General features: G+C 36.5%; 2 protein-coding genes across 18 annotated transcripts in view; one reads left to right on the top strand and one right to left on the bottom strand.

Annotated features, from left to right (window-relative positions):
* Positions 1-17,730, top strand: part of NCOA3 (nuclear receptor coactivator 3) — a 104,638-nt gene extending 86,908 nt beyond the window's left edge. For 3 of the 7 annotated variants that reach the window (XM_063172684.1, XM_063172686.1, XM_063172685.1), the window contains one exon: positions 1,428-1,934. In XM_063172684.1, the coding sequence (XP_063028754.1) occupies positions 1,428-1,583 (156 nt within the window). In that variant the 3' untranslated portion in view covers positions 1,584-1,934. Of the gene's footprint in view, positions 1-1,427; positions 1,939-15,213 lie in introns of those variants that run through there. The other 4 variants (XM_063172683.1, XM_063172682.1, XM_063172688.1 and 1 more) reach the window with 3 other exon arrangements.
* Positions 1-18,533, bottom strand: part of SULF2 (sulfatase 2) — an 84,344-nt gene that overhangs the window by 30,922 nt on the left and 34,889 nt on the right. For 7 of the 11 annotated variants that reach the window (XM_063172696.1, XM_063172702.1, XM_063172700.1 and 4 more), the window contains exons 2-5: positions 14,972-15,218; positions 9,333-9,572; positions 6,430-6,581; positions 3,411-3,580 (exon numbers count right to left, since the gene is read on the bottom strand). In XM_063172696.1, the coding sequence (XP_063028766.1) occupies positions 3,411-3,580; positions 6,430-6,581; positions 9,333-9,572; positions 14,972-15,146 (737 nt within the window). In that variant the 5' untranslated portion in view covers positions 15,147-15,218. The remainder of the gene's footprint in view (positions 1-3,410; positions 3,581-6,429; positions 6,582-9,332; positions 9,573-14,971; positions 15,219-18,533) is intronic. The other 4 variants (XM_063172707.1, XM_063172704.1, XM_063172705.1 and 1 more) reach the window with 1 other exon arrangement.

The following is an 18,533-nucleotide window of genomic DNA, read 5'->3' as shown; positions in this document are numbered from 1 at the left end:
ATAAAAGATTTATTTTACCACCATGATGTCAACTCTCTGGATAACCAATTCACTAAAAGCTATTATTATAGCTTACATTTGCAAGAAATGTTATTCTTATGTACCATATTTATTCCTTATATTACTTCAGGTTAAAGACCACGTTTTACAATTTCTTTACATCATGGGTCAAACACATCATGTGCAGAGTCTAAAACATTAAAAATTACTTTTCCTGTGTAATTTGGTTAGGCTTCCTTTTTTCATTCAAAGCAATAAACTCAGTCTATGCAAATGTAAATACTCATTTACTTTCCTATTAGCAGCACAGAATATCCTAATAAATCCCTATTTGAGAAATTTCTACTTTTGGTTTTGTATAGGCAACAGAGCAGCAAGGTTATTAAAAGTTATTGAGCTAAAAAATCATGTATGTTGAAACTTCTCATCAAAATACTGTATATATAATGCATCTTTGAATGTGACAGTCTTATAAGATTTAATATAAATATTAAACTAATAATCTGACAGTGACATTTTTTATGCAGAAAGCCTCTGTTAGACGCTATCTGAAAAATGTGCATATTTGGCAAGGGGAGGCTTCTTCATACAGGGATGAAAGGGCTGGTGCCTATTCTCTCTGTACTGTTAATATTCTCTTGAATTTCAGAATGTTATTGTGGTTGAAATAATAACATTGCCTCTTTGAAAATGCTGACAATTATGGAAACTGTTGCTCTGTGATGTCCAGAATGAATCAAAAATGCTTCGCAAACTCCTTTTCCGCTTACTTCATGACTTCCTGGCTGATTTGAAATCTCCCACTATTTAATCCAACCAAAGCCCACAAATTTCCTTGATTACTACAAATGTAACCCTTTAATCCTTAACAGATTTGTCTGTCTTATGGGAAAAACACAAACATTAACATTCCTAGAAGCTAGCTGAGACAACTTCTTCTGAAGTACCTAGAAGGGAAGCCCCAGACAGATTTGACCTTGAAAAAGATGGGTGGTAACATGTACCCTCCATTGAAGTAACATTTCTAACCACTGTTAAATTGCCCAGCTGCCACATTCTCTACAGCTCACAATATCGGCAGCAATAAAGGAAAACCATGTAGCTGAGGGATTTGCTCTGTGAATAATTTTAAAACAAGACAAGAGTGCTGGTACACACAGAGAGAAGCTCTACAGAATGAGAGGGAGAGAGTCTGCAGTATAGGGCAGAATGGTCATACCAGTCAGAACATGGTAAAGAATCAAGAGAACGGCAGCATAAATTAGCTACAGAAGTACATATCAGAGCTCAGAAGCAAAGCAGCACGCTGACTAAAATCCATACCTCTGGCTTTTGGTTATTACTAGCAATGCCACATGATGCAGTATATACATCAGTCAATACCAAGCACTAGCCTCCCACATTTCTTTGGCTTTTCTTTTCCACAGAATCCACGTACAGACTTCACCAGCACTACCACAGGGAAAGGTGGAGGATCATACCACCTGGTGTACTGCCTTCTGCTTTGGGGACCAGGAAAAGACTTTGTTCAGGGTATTGCTTATTGCTTTAGGGCAATTTGTAACTATTCCACTGCATTCTGATCCTTCCTTACAACATCCACATGACAATGAAACAGTAAGAACTGCCTGCAACCTTTTATCATTGACAGATTTATCTGTTCCTGAGATTCCCTAGAATTTGGGAACAAGGGAAAAATTGGAAACTAGAGAACTAATTTGCATCATTCCCTCAACTGTATGTACATGTTCTGCATTTTTACATTTACTCTTAAACCCAGGTCAATAAAAACTCTGACAGATTACTTTTATTATTATTGTCATTATGCAGTGCTGGAAAATTTGTTTAGGAGACAACTGTCAATTTCTTTGTGTGAGATGTACAAAAAATGCTATTTTATTTTCATATCCAAAAGAAAAACACAGTTGCTTAATCTATCAGGATAATTTATTTTTTACAAACAAAACTTCTTTTCAAAAAGTGATACTTCCTGTGTAATTGTTATCACTGTAAAAAAAGTCACCTAAAATTAAAAAAAACCAACAAAACCAAAAGTGTAATTACTTTATAATTAGAAAGATAAACCTAATCTGTGTGAACAATTAAATTTAAAGTACAAGCAAAAGAAAAATAGATTTATCTAGTCTGTATTCTTCATTGCTTCCATCCTTGTACTCTTCTTCATTCAGCTAGGAAGTAAATTGCTACAAAGAGTTGCCTGATAATAATCTCTGAGATCCAAATGCCTTCCAAAGGAGCCTAATAAAACTAAGCTCAATACTGGATATAAGCCACGTGAAGTTGTTCATCAGGCATTTCCAAAATTTTCATTAAAGAAAATGAAATCATGAAATGGCAAACAAACAAGAAACAATTGCTGATGATCTGTGCCACAGATTCTCTTGGACACAGCAGAAAATAACGAAATATGTAATTGCAAGTTATGCAGTAACCAGACAATAAAACAAAAGAAACTTCTCTCAGACTCTATTTTAAATAAAACAGAAAAGCTCAAATGGCTTTCACTGGACTTTGGGCTATCCTGAGGAGCTTTGGCCATCAATTGAAAATTGTTTCCACCAGTTCCCAGCTCCTCCACAAACCCAAAGCAAAACAGAATTCCCCTTAAAAAAGAAGGGGGAGGGGGCAACACACAGGAAGAAAGTTACAGATGTTGAACATCAAGGAAGGCATGAAGCCAGTAATTAGAAAACTGCAGGAATGCTTTCAGTTGCATCAAGAGGTGATTTGGGAGAAGCATTCATTTTACCTCCCTGCGAGGAGATACCTGTAGTGCAGCATTAAGAGCTGTACATGCAAAATGTCTCTGTTCTATAAACAAGAAACATCTCAACATGGAGCTTATGAACATATTCCTTCAGGAACCAGGTGATACTGCTTTTGGGATCTGTTCAAGACATTGTATTGGGTCATGTGCGGACATACCAGTTCATTCAGAAATAGCCTGTAGAATTTGGTGCGGCAGGCCTGTATTTCTGTTCTTTCCATAAAAGCAACAGGAGTAATATGCATTGCACACTATAGTTTTAAGTAAGGACAGGGAGACAGAGTTTCTTCCCTTGAAGAGATTATAGCCCGAGAACCAAATTTTGATCACCATGCTCAGAATAAAAAGTGCTTTACTTCCCAAATAAGCTGTAACAATATCCACTGAATTCAGCATGAATCTTCCCATTTATCTCAATGAGCTACAGTTCTGAGTTCTAGATGCAGCAGCCATTCTCAACGGACTTGTACTGCCCCTTTACCTTTATCTGGAAATGCTTCTTATATATTTGTGACAAAGTTATGCCAAGAATACTATAAAGAAAACATTGTTCCCCTGAGGTACCCAGAACTTCCATATTCCAGAACCTAAAAACCAATCAAAGTTTTTGTTTTTTCCTTACATGTGTTCTGAGGCATTAGGAAAGAGTTGTGAATACTGAGGGGCTGAATCTTCAGGACCATGAGGAGCAGCATGGCTTATAACCATCAGTACAGGCCTGTGAGGATACATCTTCTTTGATATTCTAAAGAAGGTAATACTGTCATTGGTAATCAGATCAGTCAGATAATCCTGCAAGTAGAAGCAAAAGTATAATGAGACACTTGAAAAGGAATTTCAAACTGGGGGAGGCAATAGGAAGGAGAGGTCTGAGGTATCATAAGAAATAGGAAAAAAGAAGCTACTTCACATAGAATGGTATGAGGAGGACGTAAGTTACAGATACTAAAAACTAAAAAAATCAGACTCAAACAATTCTTTTTTCACTGCCTAGAAATACAAAAACCAACAGCTTCTAGCTTTTTTCTCAGAACTGAATGGTAATAAAAGAGATCAAACAGTACCCTTTCTTCCTAAAGTGGGTAACTACATGATGAAAAACACAATACTAAATACAATGACCAGGTATGAATTAAAAAAAATTATCAGTGTCAGTATTTTCAAGATGTATAGTCCAACCTTACATCATAAAAATACTGTGATAATGTGAATGGCTTGATGTTCTTTTCTTTTTTAACCCTCTTCTAAACCAGAAATCTCTAACACGAGAAGATGGTGGGCTAACTGAACCAAAGACTTCATTCAATATTACAGTGACAATCTGATAGATATATAGCTCTGTCACGCATATTGTTGAGAATTTAGAAAACTTCCTGCAGAAGAGCTGGACTATCTCTGTATGTTCTAAGAAGTATCATTATCATTCTTAAGATATCTGCAAGAGCTATAGGGATTGAAGACAGGATTTTTAATGACAAGCCATGGTCTCCCTTAGGTGATTCCCTGGAAACACTACGAATATAAATATCCCTCAAACATAAGTAGGATATGAAACTACACCTTAAAAAAACCCCAAATGACTGTCAAGTCACAGCAGGATGGAAAATCAGACATAAGTCTGCCTCTGGTCAAGCAAACAGGTACAAGGTGTGGTACAGACTGGATTGCATCTTCTTTTGAGTACAGCTTTCTGGCCACAGTTAAGACACTTGTTCTTCTTCACCTCTGTCAACATCCTTGTTCTAAGAGGTCAGCTTTTCATTCAAAGGAAGCCTTTTTCATGGACTATATTTACTTCCCCAAAGTTATTTCTTGTCTATTCCAGAAGAAGTCTGGCAAAGTCTCCATTTATAATTTTATACACTGGTACAACACAAGGCATGACTGTTATGAAACTGCCATAATTATGACTGCTCCTGGGATGGCATTTTCTCTCTAAATAGGCATTAAATGAAGGACTTCTACTCATCAAAGTACACAGGAGAAGGGAAAATGTACTAAAGTAAAACTGACTTCTGCATGCTTTCAATGCCTGAGACAATATTCATAGTCGAGAGAGAATACTTAAGTGCTCTCAAAAATGTAGTGCCATTAATCTTCATCATGCTGCTTCTTTAAGCAAGTCAATCACTTGAAGTGTGCAACTCATCTTTGATTTAGCCATTACAAGAGTATAGTTTTCCAATTTCATTTTAAAGATACAGGTTTCCACATGGTCAAAGTGAAAATCGCTGCAAACCCCAGCATTTACCAGGCCAAAAGACCAAACAGAAACATTTCACTGACCTGATTGCTAAAGGGTTTTTTTTAAAGGCCCATACTGTAGGGGTTGTAGTTGTAGAAAGTTAAAGTTAATCTAAAAAATGCTGACAGAAGCTGAAAAAGAAACATCACAGTAGAATATATACTGTAAGAAAATCTGAAAGAATTTAATTTTCAGAAGAGTTTAGCAGTTACTTTAGAGGACGGAATAATCAATGATTTTTTTCCCTAGTTTCCCACTGGCACATAATTAACACTAACTATGTTAAACAGATAGGACTAAAAAAAATCCATCTGATTATGTTGGTAATTGCTGGAAAATCATGTTTCCAGCAACAAAAATGGCAGGAAAGAAAGAGTCTTCCATTTCAGCTTTTGTTTGCTCATTTGAACTCCAGAATTATTGTCAAACAGCATTGCTGTTCTGCATACTGTTTTTTACTGTAGCTGCTTATTATGTAAGAATATGAAGATTATAAAAAGTTTGTATTTCTATCATCTTATTTTTTATTTATTACCAAACTCTGTAAGAAAAAAAACTAAAACAAGTGAAATGTAAACATTTTCAACCCTTGCACACACAAAACAGAGCTGAAGGTATTGGAACATAAAGCACCCTGTTGGGTCCTTGGTACAACAGAGATGGAGAACAGTGCCTATGAGATCACTCGGCTGACACTTTTCCACACAAGATATATTTCCATCACAACATTTCTGTACACACAGCTGTCATTCTTCACAGATTCTTGACTGCAAGCAGGTATTGAACTGCATCATGTTAGATGAGGAAAAATAAAACTGCATTTGATTATGACTATGAAGCATTTTTGTAAGTTTAGTCAGGATAGAATATCCTTGAAAGGATATTAAAAAACATATACATCTGTATGCACAGAAATACAAACGCAATAGTTAGATTCTCCAGTGATTCAGAATTATCATAAACTGTACCAGGATTCTGTGAATACTCCATAGTACTATGGCTGTGAAAGAAGTTCCTTAAACAAAAAGGGTGGGTCTAGCTGGAGGGAAATGGACTCTCATCTCATTAATGCTTGTGTAACTCCACTGCCACAATAATTATCATACAAAGCACAGAAATAGTTAACCGGAAGCATTTAAGTCTATTGCCACATCCTCAGGTCCTAATATTTAACACAGTCTCAGAACATTTTACTTGTTTACACTGTTAGTAACAATGTTTTCAGTAACATAACCCTCCCAGAACAGAAGATAACAATGCCCCAACACTACTGTTACTCATTGTAGATAATGTTACACATAGCAGCTTTCAAGTACAAAAAGAGACTGAAACTATGAAGTGCAGCTTTCTTGGGGTCATGTCCAAATGTTAGTAGAAATAAATCAACAGGACCTACCCTGGAGTAGTCATATCCATGCTTCTCCTTCACTCCATTTCTACAGAGCGTGTAGTTGTAAAATCGAGAATTTTTAAGTAATCCAACCCATTCTTTCCAACCGGGAGGCACGTAGGAGCCATTGTATTCATTAAGGTACTTTCCAAAGAAAGCTAGGGGTAGAGAAAGCAGAAGCATAGTAAGAAGGCATAACAGAAACGTCATTGTTAAATTGATTCATTCCTTTCTGTTTCTTCTTAAAATAGCTTTGTTCTCTCCATTACAACAGATCTAAGATAAAAGTTCTGAGTCTTAATCTTGCCTCTGTTTTTTTTTTTTTTGTTATTTATATCTCCATAATGCAGATATTTTGATTTACAACCTATGTACAGGAGAAATGGACCACAATTACCATTATACTTTCTTTTTCAGTACCTGATATATTTGGAGTCAGACCATACATTCCTCCTCCCAGACTCTTCTCTTCATATCCTTCACAATGCTGAGTTGCATCTATCCACTTATTAGTGCCCTGTGAAACTGCACTTACCACCAAGAGTGTGAAATAAGAACTCACGTTTTAAGATATTAACACTCTATATTTCAATATGAATGCTGTGCATTCGGTATTTTGAAAATGCATTTAGCATTTGACCTATTTCAACAGACAATTTTCCAGATATTAACTTGGGTTCTGAGCTTGCGTCTTAATTACACATAAAGATTTGTTTGCCTCTCTAAAATCTCTTACTTCTGTATCTGATACCAGTTTTCCTGAGCCCAAAGTTGAACATTTTCCCAATCTTTAGTATAGCGATGGAGTGGGGGGGGGGGGGGGGAGAGAGAAGAACACTTCCATTATTTTTCAGATGTATATCTAGCAAAAATTACTTTTAATACTTTTGTTCCCTGAGAGACAATCAGAGGGAAGAAGATGAGAAAGTACTCTCAGCATTGCATGGAACAACCAGTTAGCCCAAAGGTCAACTATACGCTGCATTCACATCATGGCCAAATATACTCTTAGACTGACAATGTCCAGTTGAAGAAACCTATTGAAATTAATGAATTAACTGCAGAAATATGAGGGTTCTGAGATAAAAATCCTGTCATTAAGTATTAAATTTTGCTCCATGGGTAAGATTTTTTCATGAGATACCAGCTCTTTATAGGTATTAAAGTAACTGACCAGATTTTCAAAATCAGTAATTCCTAAGTACTGAAGCCATCTTCAAAATGGTCAACTAAATGGTCCCAAGTCAGTACCTTTTGTAACAACCAGAAGTATGACACTACTGCAAGGATTAGAAGATGTGGCGTTAGTATAATTACCTTAGTAACTGCAGGAAATCGAACGGGTTGCATAAAACATACAGTGAGTCTTCTGCATCTTAAGAGTATTTTCACGGAACAGCTTAAGACTACATTTTGTTATCAGATCCCTTCAGTCCCTTCATTGAGGTACTTCACCAGGTAGACTAAGAAGAGAAATAGAGGTGTGTATACACACACTCATTTTAGTCTACCACACACTGATGGCCAATTTTTCTCTACCTTATGGCACATTGACAGCACAGTGTGCTATCACATGCTCCATCCCCCATTATCACAGCCAAAGACTGAACTTCCCTTGAGCTCGGTGTCTCTATTCTTCCAAGTACAGTGCCTAACAAAGTTAGTTAAGCTTTTTAAAGTGCTGAAGTTAAAAAGTATAAAAAAAAGTATAAAACTGACAACTGAGGCTGAAACCAAAAAAACGATTAGGGGAAAGACGCACCTTTTCTGTCGCCTATTTTTCACTCACAACTTGTGCAAGAAAAACCTGTACCACACTGCTCCCTCCTGCCTGCATATAACTAACACATTCCTAAACGTGTCAGCAGCAGCACAAGTCTCTATAGATCCCAGCCACAAATGCCACTACCTCAGAGAACACACTACAGAGCAGAAAGACTGATCCCCAGAAGAATCATCTTTTGCAACAGAACAAAACACAGGGAAATCACAATAGATAGAGAAGTGGCAAAGGAGATGTGAAACCAGCAGCAGAAAAGAAAAACAGATGGAAGCTATGAAGCGGAATAGAAGAGTACAGTTTCTGCCTTCAAGATTGCACAAAAGAGAAAAGAGGAGAGAAAAACCCCAGGGAGATGGCCTGGGTTATGAATTGATTAAAAAGCTTTCTCACTCCAAGGTTGTGATCTGAAATATATAAGCAAGTCTCAAGAAGCTTTACTCTTCATTGCCTCTTTTTCTACTCCTTGAAAAACCCCAAAAATAAACAAACAAAAACCCCGTCCAAGCCAACAAACAAGCCACACCACAAAGAAGGAATTAAGAAGTTAAAGTGCACATCTGCAGGGCAAACCAGTACTACCAAAGCACCTCAAAACTAAAGAATAAAAACCAACAAATTATTATTGCAAATTATTCCTAAACCTTTCTGTGAATTGATTGTCTAGAGAATCATACCAGCTGACTGCCCCAAAACACAAAAGGAGCAGTCTCTTCTCTCTCATTCCCAATTTGCTTCATGTATCAGTTTTATGAAAGAAGTCAAAACACTAATTCCTTTTCATAGCACCTTTCTTAGTTGCTCTGCACACTTCAGGTAATTGTAGGCCATATTCTAGATTTGCTAGGTCCTCAGTTCAAGCATACACGGTATTTTATTTCCATCTTCTGAAAATGAGAAGTCTTGGGATTTTTGTTGGCTGTTTGTTTGTTTACAAAAAATTCCTTAAGTAAAAATACAAGGAAGCTAAAGGAAGCTAAAGCAACACCAAGACTTAAGCTCTGGCATTATGCACTTCAGAATGCCAGAAGTCAAGAAGAAATTAGAATTAAAAAACATACATTAGTCTTTGTAATAAGTCTAAGGTAAGTTTAAGGAAACTTTCAGATGGATCCAGCCTTGATCTTACCTGTCCTGTACCCTGTATTGTTGAGGTACACTGCAAAGGTGCGTATTTCATGCTGAGCCTGCCAGGATGGAGAGGAACAATTCTCATTGTTGGTGTAAGTGTTGTGGTTGTGGACGTACTTCCCTGTCAGGATAGAGGAGCGAGATGGGCAGCACATGGGCGTTGTCACAAAGGCATTGATGAAATGAGCACCTCCATGTTCCATGATACGTCTTGTTTTATTCATCACTTGCATAGAACCTGAAAGAGGGAAAACATGTCAGAAGTATTTTCTTGTTTCAGTCACAAGAACTCAGATGCTACATTAGAGACCTGAAGGAAGCACAAGTAGTAAGGGGACTGTTATCTCTGAGTGAACCCAAATCCAGAGAGATTACTGATCCTGCCTCAGTGAAGTTCTCCCATTGTTTCAGTAAGGACTAAATACTGAAGTCCTAAGTAAAGATTTGACTCAAGCATGTTGACACAGATCATAATGCTTCTTTCATTTCTCTAAGTTCAAGATTTACAACCGTAACTATCTGCAGCATCTCTACATCCTCTCTGGGGCTGCTAGTACTCTTCCAGCAGCTGAAGGTGAAAAGCACTTTATACAGCAACCCTGATCAAAGCATGTGTACTCCATAAGTGTCACTTAATTTTTGGTTTCACAAGAAACCTGATACGCTACCTTTTGTGCCAGCCTTATGCAAAAGGCTGAGGGTTTTAAGCACAGAATCATTTCATCTGGAAGACTATTTAGTCCAAATTACTGCTCAAAAAAGGTCTTCTGGACTTGTTGTGTAGTTAAATAGTTCTATTCCCTAATGTGAGATATTAGGAGGTATTGATTTCTCTAATTGTCACTGAACCAAAGGCACCAAAAAGCTCACTAACAAGTTCACTGAATTCTAGCTATCCACTTCATCCATTCTGGTAAAAGTCTTACTATCTACATTTTCTTAGGCTTAATTCTGCAGAATCAGATTTTTAGATGACTACTATGTTTTATATAACCAAACAAATAAGCAAGGGATTTGGATAAATTGGGGTAACACGAATAAAATTCTTTTTGACCACAATTACTGAATGCCACATTGCTGCCAAATGTTTCTTCTGTTTATTCAAGACAAGGTTTTGGTCAAAGACTGGATCTTTACCATAGACATCCACCTAACTAAATCTGGATCCATATCAGCATTCTTCCTAAACCCAGAAACACCAAGTATCAGAGAAATAAGAAATTTAGTTTCCCTCCTCTATCAGCGCCTTATAGTAAAAACTGAGCAAGGTAAAGAAAATTTTCTTGATCTAGGAAGAATTTCAATTTTCTAAAGAATTTGTCATGGTACATGTCAACAGCATGACCTTGCAAAGAAGATAAAACGTGTTCATCATCAACCCTCCCTTCTTGTTATGAGCAGAAAAAGCCAATTGACAACACGGAGAGGAAGGTATGGGCTCATGCTAGAATAGGGTTGGGGTTAACTTGCCCAAGGCTGAGTTGGATTAATAGCTCAACTTTAATCAAAGCTGATGTAGGTTGCATCCTACAACCATCTGGCACAAACTATGTTGTTTCTGTCAATAATGGATTTAGGTTTGTTCTAAGCTCTTCTAAGCTCAGAATTTCATCATGAAATTGCAACAGTAGGTTGGTTAATACAGAGCACATTGAAAAAACCAGGAGTCAAAACCTAGAGGGAAAATGGTCATAAGCCACATACAAAATCTGACTCTCTGGCACCACGAAGGACGGTTAATTGCTATGGCAGGTCATTTTACCTAAGAACTGCCATGGCATTAGTTTGAGACCATTTTGTTGGAATGGGTGTTAAACAGAAATTGAAAATCTGCGTGCATTTCTCAAGTCAGAGCAGATGTCATATCACTTTGTGACAAGAACCAAGGCAGGTTATTGCACCGCCCCTTTAGAATTTGCTAAACTTCACATATCAAAAAGGAGTTTCTGAAGAATAGCTGTGGGTTAAGTGTTAGTGCTTAAAGGTATTTACAATACAGTTAACAAATATAACAGTTAATTATACATTATGTGAGCTTGAAAAATGTGGATCTGTGGATGTTTCCTCTGTTGTCTTATGAGCTAGCCCAAGTATAAACAGGCAGTCTGAAAAAATGTTTTGCCATTGCAATATTGAAATACATTTAACAACACCTTTAAATGACAGAGGCATTTATGCATAAATAACAGTACATGTTAAGACTCCCCCTGGGGACAGTAAGCTTCCTTAATAAAAGAAGCTGTACTGCTGTAATGACAACATCTTATATATCAACAATATCAATATGATCTAATCTGCTTCTCCAGCTTGAGAACTAATACAGAGTGACAGGGCAGCGCAAGATAAAAATCCAGCATACTCTTCTGTATAGTCTTAAATAGGCCAGCTTTAAATATTTTAAACAGCATTAAATCAGCCAACTAAAGCTTATTTTCTTCCGTTTGCCTCCAATACACAGACAACCATTCTCTGGCAGATTACTTATGTGTTAATCAGCAACTGGGACCTCACCACACCACCTTTTGAGCTAGAAAACCTTCGGAGATTTCACTAGTGGATATATGACAGGAAGTCATGCTTTAAAAGTATCAATACTTAATTCAGAAGATGTTGCTACCCGTCTAAAACCACTGATAATAAACAAAAATCTAGCAATTAAAAGAAATTTCAATACCATTTTAAGAAAATATTCATTGGACTACTATGAAAATATGGAAGTTCAATCAATTTGAAATGTTAAAGTTACTCAGTGAACAAAGATAAGCAAACTTTACGTGAAATATCACTTGAAATGTGTGCTTTCCATAACTTTCCTTCACCTATCTTCACATTTCACCTCAGGGACGAAGCTGATCTTTTGACTAGTATTAATGGAGAAAACATCAAATTATTTATGAAAAAATACTAACTTCCTATTAGTTGTGTTTTGTTGAAGGACGTAATAATTTACATTTTATGGAGCTCCAACTGTTGAAGAACTTGTATTAAGTATCAAGTGATTTGTCTACTCTGAAGCACAACATCAGAAGTGTTTTCCAATAAACTGAACCCCATAATTTTAATTGTCTCCTAAAGACTTCTCTTTTTATTGTATTTGAAACTCCTTAGACATCCTTTTCACATCTTCATTTCCCTTTCTTTACCCCAAGACACCCTCACATTTAACAAAGTTCTAAAGCCCCATCTCCACATAGGATAACTAAGAAAAAATTATCTTCCATGCTACTTTTGTAGCTTTTCAGAGGAAGGTCTCAAAACATACAAATCACCTCTCACTCAGATTTCTATAATGTGGTGGAAAAAGCTCCTAAATAATCAGATATTTCTCCAATTAGACTATGAAATGAGCTGGTTTGTTAAAGCCATAGCAGTATGGTAGGTAAACCTGATTCAACTGCAGATACTGAATCCATCACACACGGGACATCAGCATTATGCTAACTTGGATGCAGTAGGGGAAAAAAAGTCCATTCCTAATTAATTATTCCTTGTCACTATAAACCGCTTCTTTATATTATGCTTGTCAATACAAGTATTTTGATTAGACAGTCTATCAAATATGTCTGTGTCTGTAGTTCTTGATGTTCTCATTTGTCTTCTCCCATTTGTATCCATTACAATCTACACTCATTCTTCCTTTGATGTCCTTCAGAGATTCTGCATTTGATCTACCAGCCCTTCATCAGTATTTTCCTTCTTCCAATACAAGGCTGAGGTTTGGTTTCCAGTAAAACAATTAAGAGTAATGTGAATTAAAAAACAAAACCAAAACAACAACAACAACCCACACAAAAAATCAAAACAAAAAACCACCACCTCCTTTCAGGAAAGGACAACATTGTCTTTCTGGTAAGCTCCACCTGCTACTGGCACATTGCTAAATCTATCTTTAAATAAATAAAGGAAAGGCTGTTAAAGGCACTTAGGATTGTGTTGCATTCCCTTTTACCTCCAAAGTTGCTACAAGTGAACAATGAAAGCTAAAACACCAATCAGTTACACAATATTCTTAAGAAACAGATGAAATCTTACCCACAGTTTTCTCTGCTACGCTTTCATAGCTTCCAACTTTTCCTTAGCTTTTATTTGTAATTCACATCTTGTTTTCATCTTGCTTAAATGCACTAACTACAATCACCACAAATGGCAATTTTGATTAACTTGGACAGCTCACCAGACAACAATAAAAATTAATTCAAACAAATATTGAGTCTCCCAAAGCCATTAGTGGCACATGACAAATATCCAATCTCAGCTTCATCAAACGGATTTGCCTTAGCTAAATCCTAATTTGCATGGACACATGCCCATTATCCTTGAAATTGGAAAGCATCAAGTTATCAGACAAGTGAAATATACTGCCCAAAGGACTTACACAATTGCATCAGAAACACAAAGGCTAACGCAAAATAGAAGGTGATACATTTTTTAGGACCATCTTCCAAGCCTGCAAGAAAACGTGCTTAGGTTTTTTGGGATATATGTTCTTGAAATTGCCTAATTTCTGATCCAAATAACCATTACAAAAAAAGGTGACAACAATATCACCTGATCCTGATAATTTGAACGGCATTTAATTTGATGAGATTACTTCCATAGCAGTCTTTCTTACCACCTTAAAGAAGAATGTGACATCTATGATTCTGCAGACATACAGTAATATTGATACAAAGGAAGCATCTGTACAAAGGCTGCAACGTTGCTGTGATTCAATTCTTAACAAGATGAGTAAGTGTATGAGAAGTACAAGTTGATTAATTTTATGTTCTATTTCTTCTGTGAGGTCCGTTTTCCAAATTTTCCTATCCATACTAGAAACTGGATGCAGAAAAATTTGGTGGCAAAACTGCCCCACCAGACTACACATACAAGAGTTCTCATTTTTCAGATGACCGAGGCTTCATACACATATGAGAGTATAATTCTAATTCAAAATCATTAATGTTAACTGGTTTGTGTTAATCACTTCTCATAACTAAAGACAGCATTTGGTAAATACAAGCTTGTTCAGGTAACACAACAAAAGCCAAACTTTCAGTTAATTCATTATTCCAAAACATTAGGGATACCATGTGTTTAATCTTCATCTCCTTTCCTCAACAATTAACACAGAGTTGATAACAGAGTAGATCTTTTCATTCTGTGTCATTTTGCACAGTAATCAACCACACATCTAAATGGACACCTACAAGAATAGTATGACTGTGCTAGCTAACATTTAAGTAAATAAAATGAAAATTGTATATGTAACGAAAGCCCGCAATCACACAAAAAAAATTGCATAATTACATGGTGCAATTATCAGTTATTAATTTAAACCTGTTGTTTTGGCATGCAGCTTCCCAAGTTATACTTGCAATTGCCGTAAGCAAAGCTTAGACGTTTAGATGAAGACAGACAGGCATGATCTGTATATTTCCACAGGAACAGAAGCTTTAACATTTTGGGCCTAACTTTTGCTGTCCCTGAATTGCAGGCAGATGGAAAGGATGCTCTTTATAAAGGAAGGTTTAAACATTTTCTTCCTATCATTTTTGATACTGAAAAGAAATTCTTATTTTGAATGCAAAGATCTAGATTCAAGAAAAAGCAATGTCATACTCATTGGCCAAAATTCTCTTTATACTGGTCTCTTACCAAGTTCTACATCCTGATCATCAGTAAGAACAAGGATGATGTTTGGGCGGATGTTTCTACGGTCTCTTTGAAATCTTCCCTTCAGACGTTGATTTAACAGGAAAGTTGAACTTCCATCCAACAGTGATAAAACAGTCATCATGAATAATCCAAGGACAATACTATGCTGTGCCATGTTGTGTTGATTTAATGTTCTCTCTGAACAAGGTAGCTTAACGGCTTCTATTTCTTTTTCTTTGCAGGTCTCCTATAAGGGAGAGGGAAACAAGTATTTAACTGTATTTTCACCCCTCTGCACCCATCAAGGAACAGCCAGGGTCTTTCCAAAGAAGTAAAAACCAATGCACTTGAAATAATCTTAACTCCTAAGAAAAAACTAACCAAACTCCCAAAGCAAACACTTATTTCTCTAGTGCCAGCTAGCAGCAGAAACTTGAAAAATTTAATTCATAAGCTGTTATCAACGTAGGCAACGAAATTTCGCTCCAAGCTCAGATCTGGCAGCAAGCTCAAGGATTTAGCAGGGTTTCAAAATCTTTTGCTGTCATACATATATATAGCAATCATCCTCCTTCTTCCTTAGTGATCCGTTTACAGATGACATACATCCGTTTACATCAAAAATAGAGATGTCGAGGAGAAAAAAACCCCATACCTACCATAATTCTCAAACAGGACTGTAGTAAAATTTACTGAGCTAACAACATATTTGCAAAGTCAGAGAACACTCAGGCAGAGGATTTGTTATATACTGACTTATCTTACAAATTCCATTAAAGAAAAAGCTGCCCCGATCTTGGAATTATGTTAAGATATTGTTTGAAGTCTACGACAGCTTTGATGCTAGTGCAAGATCCCTTTAGCATTTCTGTTGGCTTCCAAGATCATACGCTTTTTAAAAATACCATTATTAATAACGAACACATTTGAAGGCCCATTACTGCTAATGTTCAGGAATGGATATAACAAAGTGACTCTCATTGCCTATGCTCCAAAAATTGACTTGATTGCAAAACAGAGCACATCTAACTGGTACTACTCCTGTTAATGATGCAATGAAAAATTCTTAGTAATTCCTACAAGAAGATCACAAGGAATGAATTAGCATGCTGAAAAATCTTTGAAATCACAGCTTTGCTCAGGCATCTTTTGATATAAAGGGATCTTCTCTTGCCTTCAGAAGTCAAAATAACAACATGAAAACATATTGAAAATATCAAGTACTAATTATTTCATCAGATCCAGCAATTAATGAGTCAGTTTTTTATGAATTCCGTACTTGCTCCCTGTCTTTTTCTGGACTGGTGCCAATGATCTTTTGTACAAGAAGGAAAAATCAATTTAAAATTATGCAAGAGAGATTCTCTGCTTTTTGTAAAGCCCAGAAACATCAGTGCAGAAAGAACATAGCACAATGTGTTTTACCCTAAGAAACATGTTGGCTATTCTACCCTTACAGAAAACAGTTTTTACTCCAGCAGATTATTTCATAGCCACATTATTACTTCCTCTCTGTCAGCAATTGCTCTTTAAGATAAACTTTCTTAATCAAAGTTTTCATGCATTAGCAAAACCACTGGTCTGAAAAATTATAATCAGTTTCTATGCTCACGTAAATTGAATTTTCACATAAGTCAACAGATATATTGCTATATTAATATGGAATATTTATTAAGAGTACTTTCCAAATTTGCACACTGACAGAGTTTGGAGGAAATGAAAAATCCTTCCTTAACAGTCTGTCCAGTGGGTTTCACAGGTAGGGGAAGTTACCTTTTTTGCTAGAAACTAAAAATTTATTTACATATCCCCATACTTGTTTCAATGGGCAGGGAAGGAGCTTTCAAATTTAACAGACGCAGCCTTAGTATCTGCTGCTGCTAAGAAATATGCTAGGCCATAGCAAAAGAAACACTGAGAAGTCAAATCAATTTTCATTCCTTGTACTAAGAATTCCATCTGCAGCAGTATAACTGGGAAGAATTATGTCAGAGTCAATGTGTTGCTGCTGTCCAGAATAGACAAAAGCAGCTTGAGAAAGAAACCTGTATCTGTTTCAACAGGGGAGTGTAGAAAGAAAGCTTGCTTAACAGGCACATACTCTCAGACACGAGCTTTTTGAGGGACGAGGTAGAGAAATGTCTTCGGCTCTTCAGAAACTACCACATATGTACTTGTGTTAAAAAAATAAACTAATGCTATAGATGTTTTCATCACACACAAACATTTTTCTGAAGGTCTGAACGTTCACGCGGGTTTTCTTCAGTCTATACTAGCCAATAGCTTCTCAAAAGAAAAGCATTTGCTAACTTTTCTTGTAGCATTTGAAAGGCTGCCCATTCTTGCTATATCTGGTCAGAACTACCTTCACTACAGTGTTGTGCATTTAACAGTCTTACGTTTTTCTCATCTTTAAAACAAATACATGGAAGTAACCTCCTGACCTCATTGCCTCTCTCCCCTTAGCTAGTCATTTCCTCACACTTTATTGCCCCTCACACACTGCATAACTAAAAAGAGAAACTGTCCCCAGCTCAGAGAGCTGCTTAGCTATCTATTAAATACTTAAGACATTTGAGGACGCACATAAACTGCTCTCCTGCAGCTATTTTATCTACACTCATATATCTGTGGTTAAAAGAATTAGAAATCTCAGAAAAATACTGTGAGTGGAAGAGAGAATTTCATGTCAGATACAACAGGCATCTTCTACCAAACCTGTTACATCACTCCCCCACAATAAATATTTTTCAACTATTGTGATGTGTTATGTTCCATTGTTATCAGGGTAAGAACGCCTGGGAATCAACTCAAAGTGTGTAATTATGTGCAAAAGTCATACCAATAAGTAGGTAAGAAAATCAAAGCAATTTTAGAAAATAACCTATTTCTTAAAGTATGTTTTCACAAGATATACATGCCCCAACTTAACAGCATATACATAGTACAATCCAAAAGCTAGCTTTAAGTAGTTATCAGAATAGCAACACAAGAGTGTCTCTCGTGGATTGCCAGTGGCCAAATACAGATTGGTTTTTTTAACTCCTAGTCTCTGGTGAACTTACAGGAAGAAACACAAAAAAGTTTCTATTAACAGTTCTTTTCCAATTCCTGTCAACAGGGTTAATCTGCAATTTACAGATAAAGCCAGAACAGTTCCACAGCAATGCCCCAATCTTTTAATATAGCACTTTTAATATAGCACCCTCTCCAAAATGCAATTTTGATCTGAGTGGTACAGACAGTCCACTGCTCTCTGTGCTTCTGCAAGCCATCCTCCAGTATTAAAGATGCTTAATCTGTAGTGGTTCTCATTGGAATTAGGTATGCCTCTTATTTTCTTCTAGGTTACACATATGAACTTGAAAAATCTAGTCACTCATGTTTTATATTTAGGAAAGGGCTATCAGAAATTTATGAAATCTTTTTCAGATGGGGAATCTAGCTGAGTCTTCTTAAGCCAAGCAAACTTCTTAGAAGGCTGCTTTTGGGGAATTCTGGTCCTCTTACTTTCTCCTTCATGGCAACACAAAATGTTGCACTAACATACATTATAAATGTT

Source organism: Melospiza melodia, chromosome 19, assembly GCF_035770615.1.
Source record: "Melospiza melodia melodia isolate bMelMel2 chromosome 19, bMelMel2.pri, whole genome shotgun sequence".
In the NCBI taxonomy this organism is placed as follows: Eukaryota; Metazoa; Chordata; class Aves; order Passeriformes; family Passerellidae; genus Melospiza; species Melospiza melodia.
The sequence above is the reverse complement of the archived record's forward strand: the minus strand, read 5'-3'. Positions and strand labels throughout refer to the sequence as shown.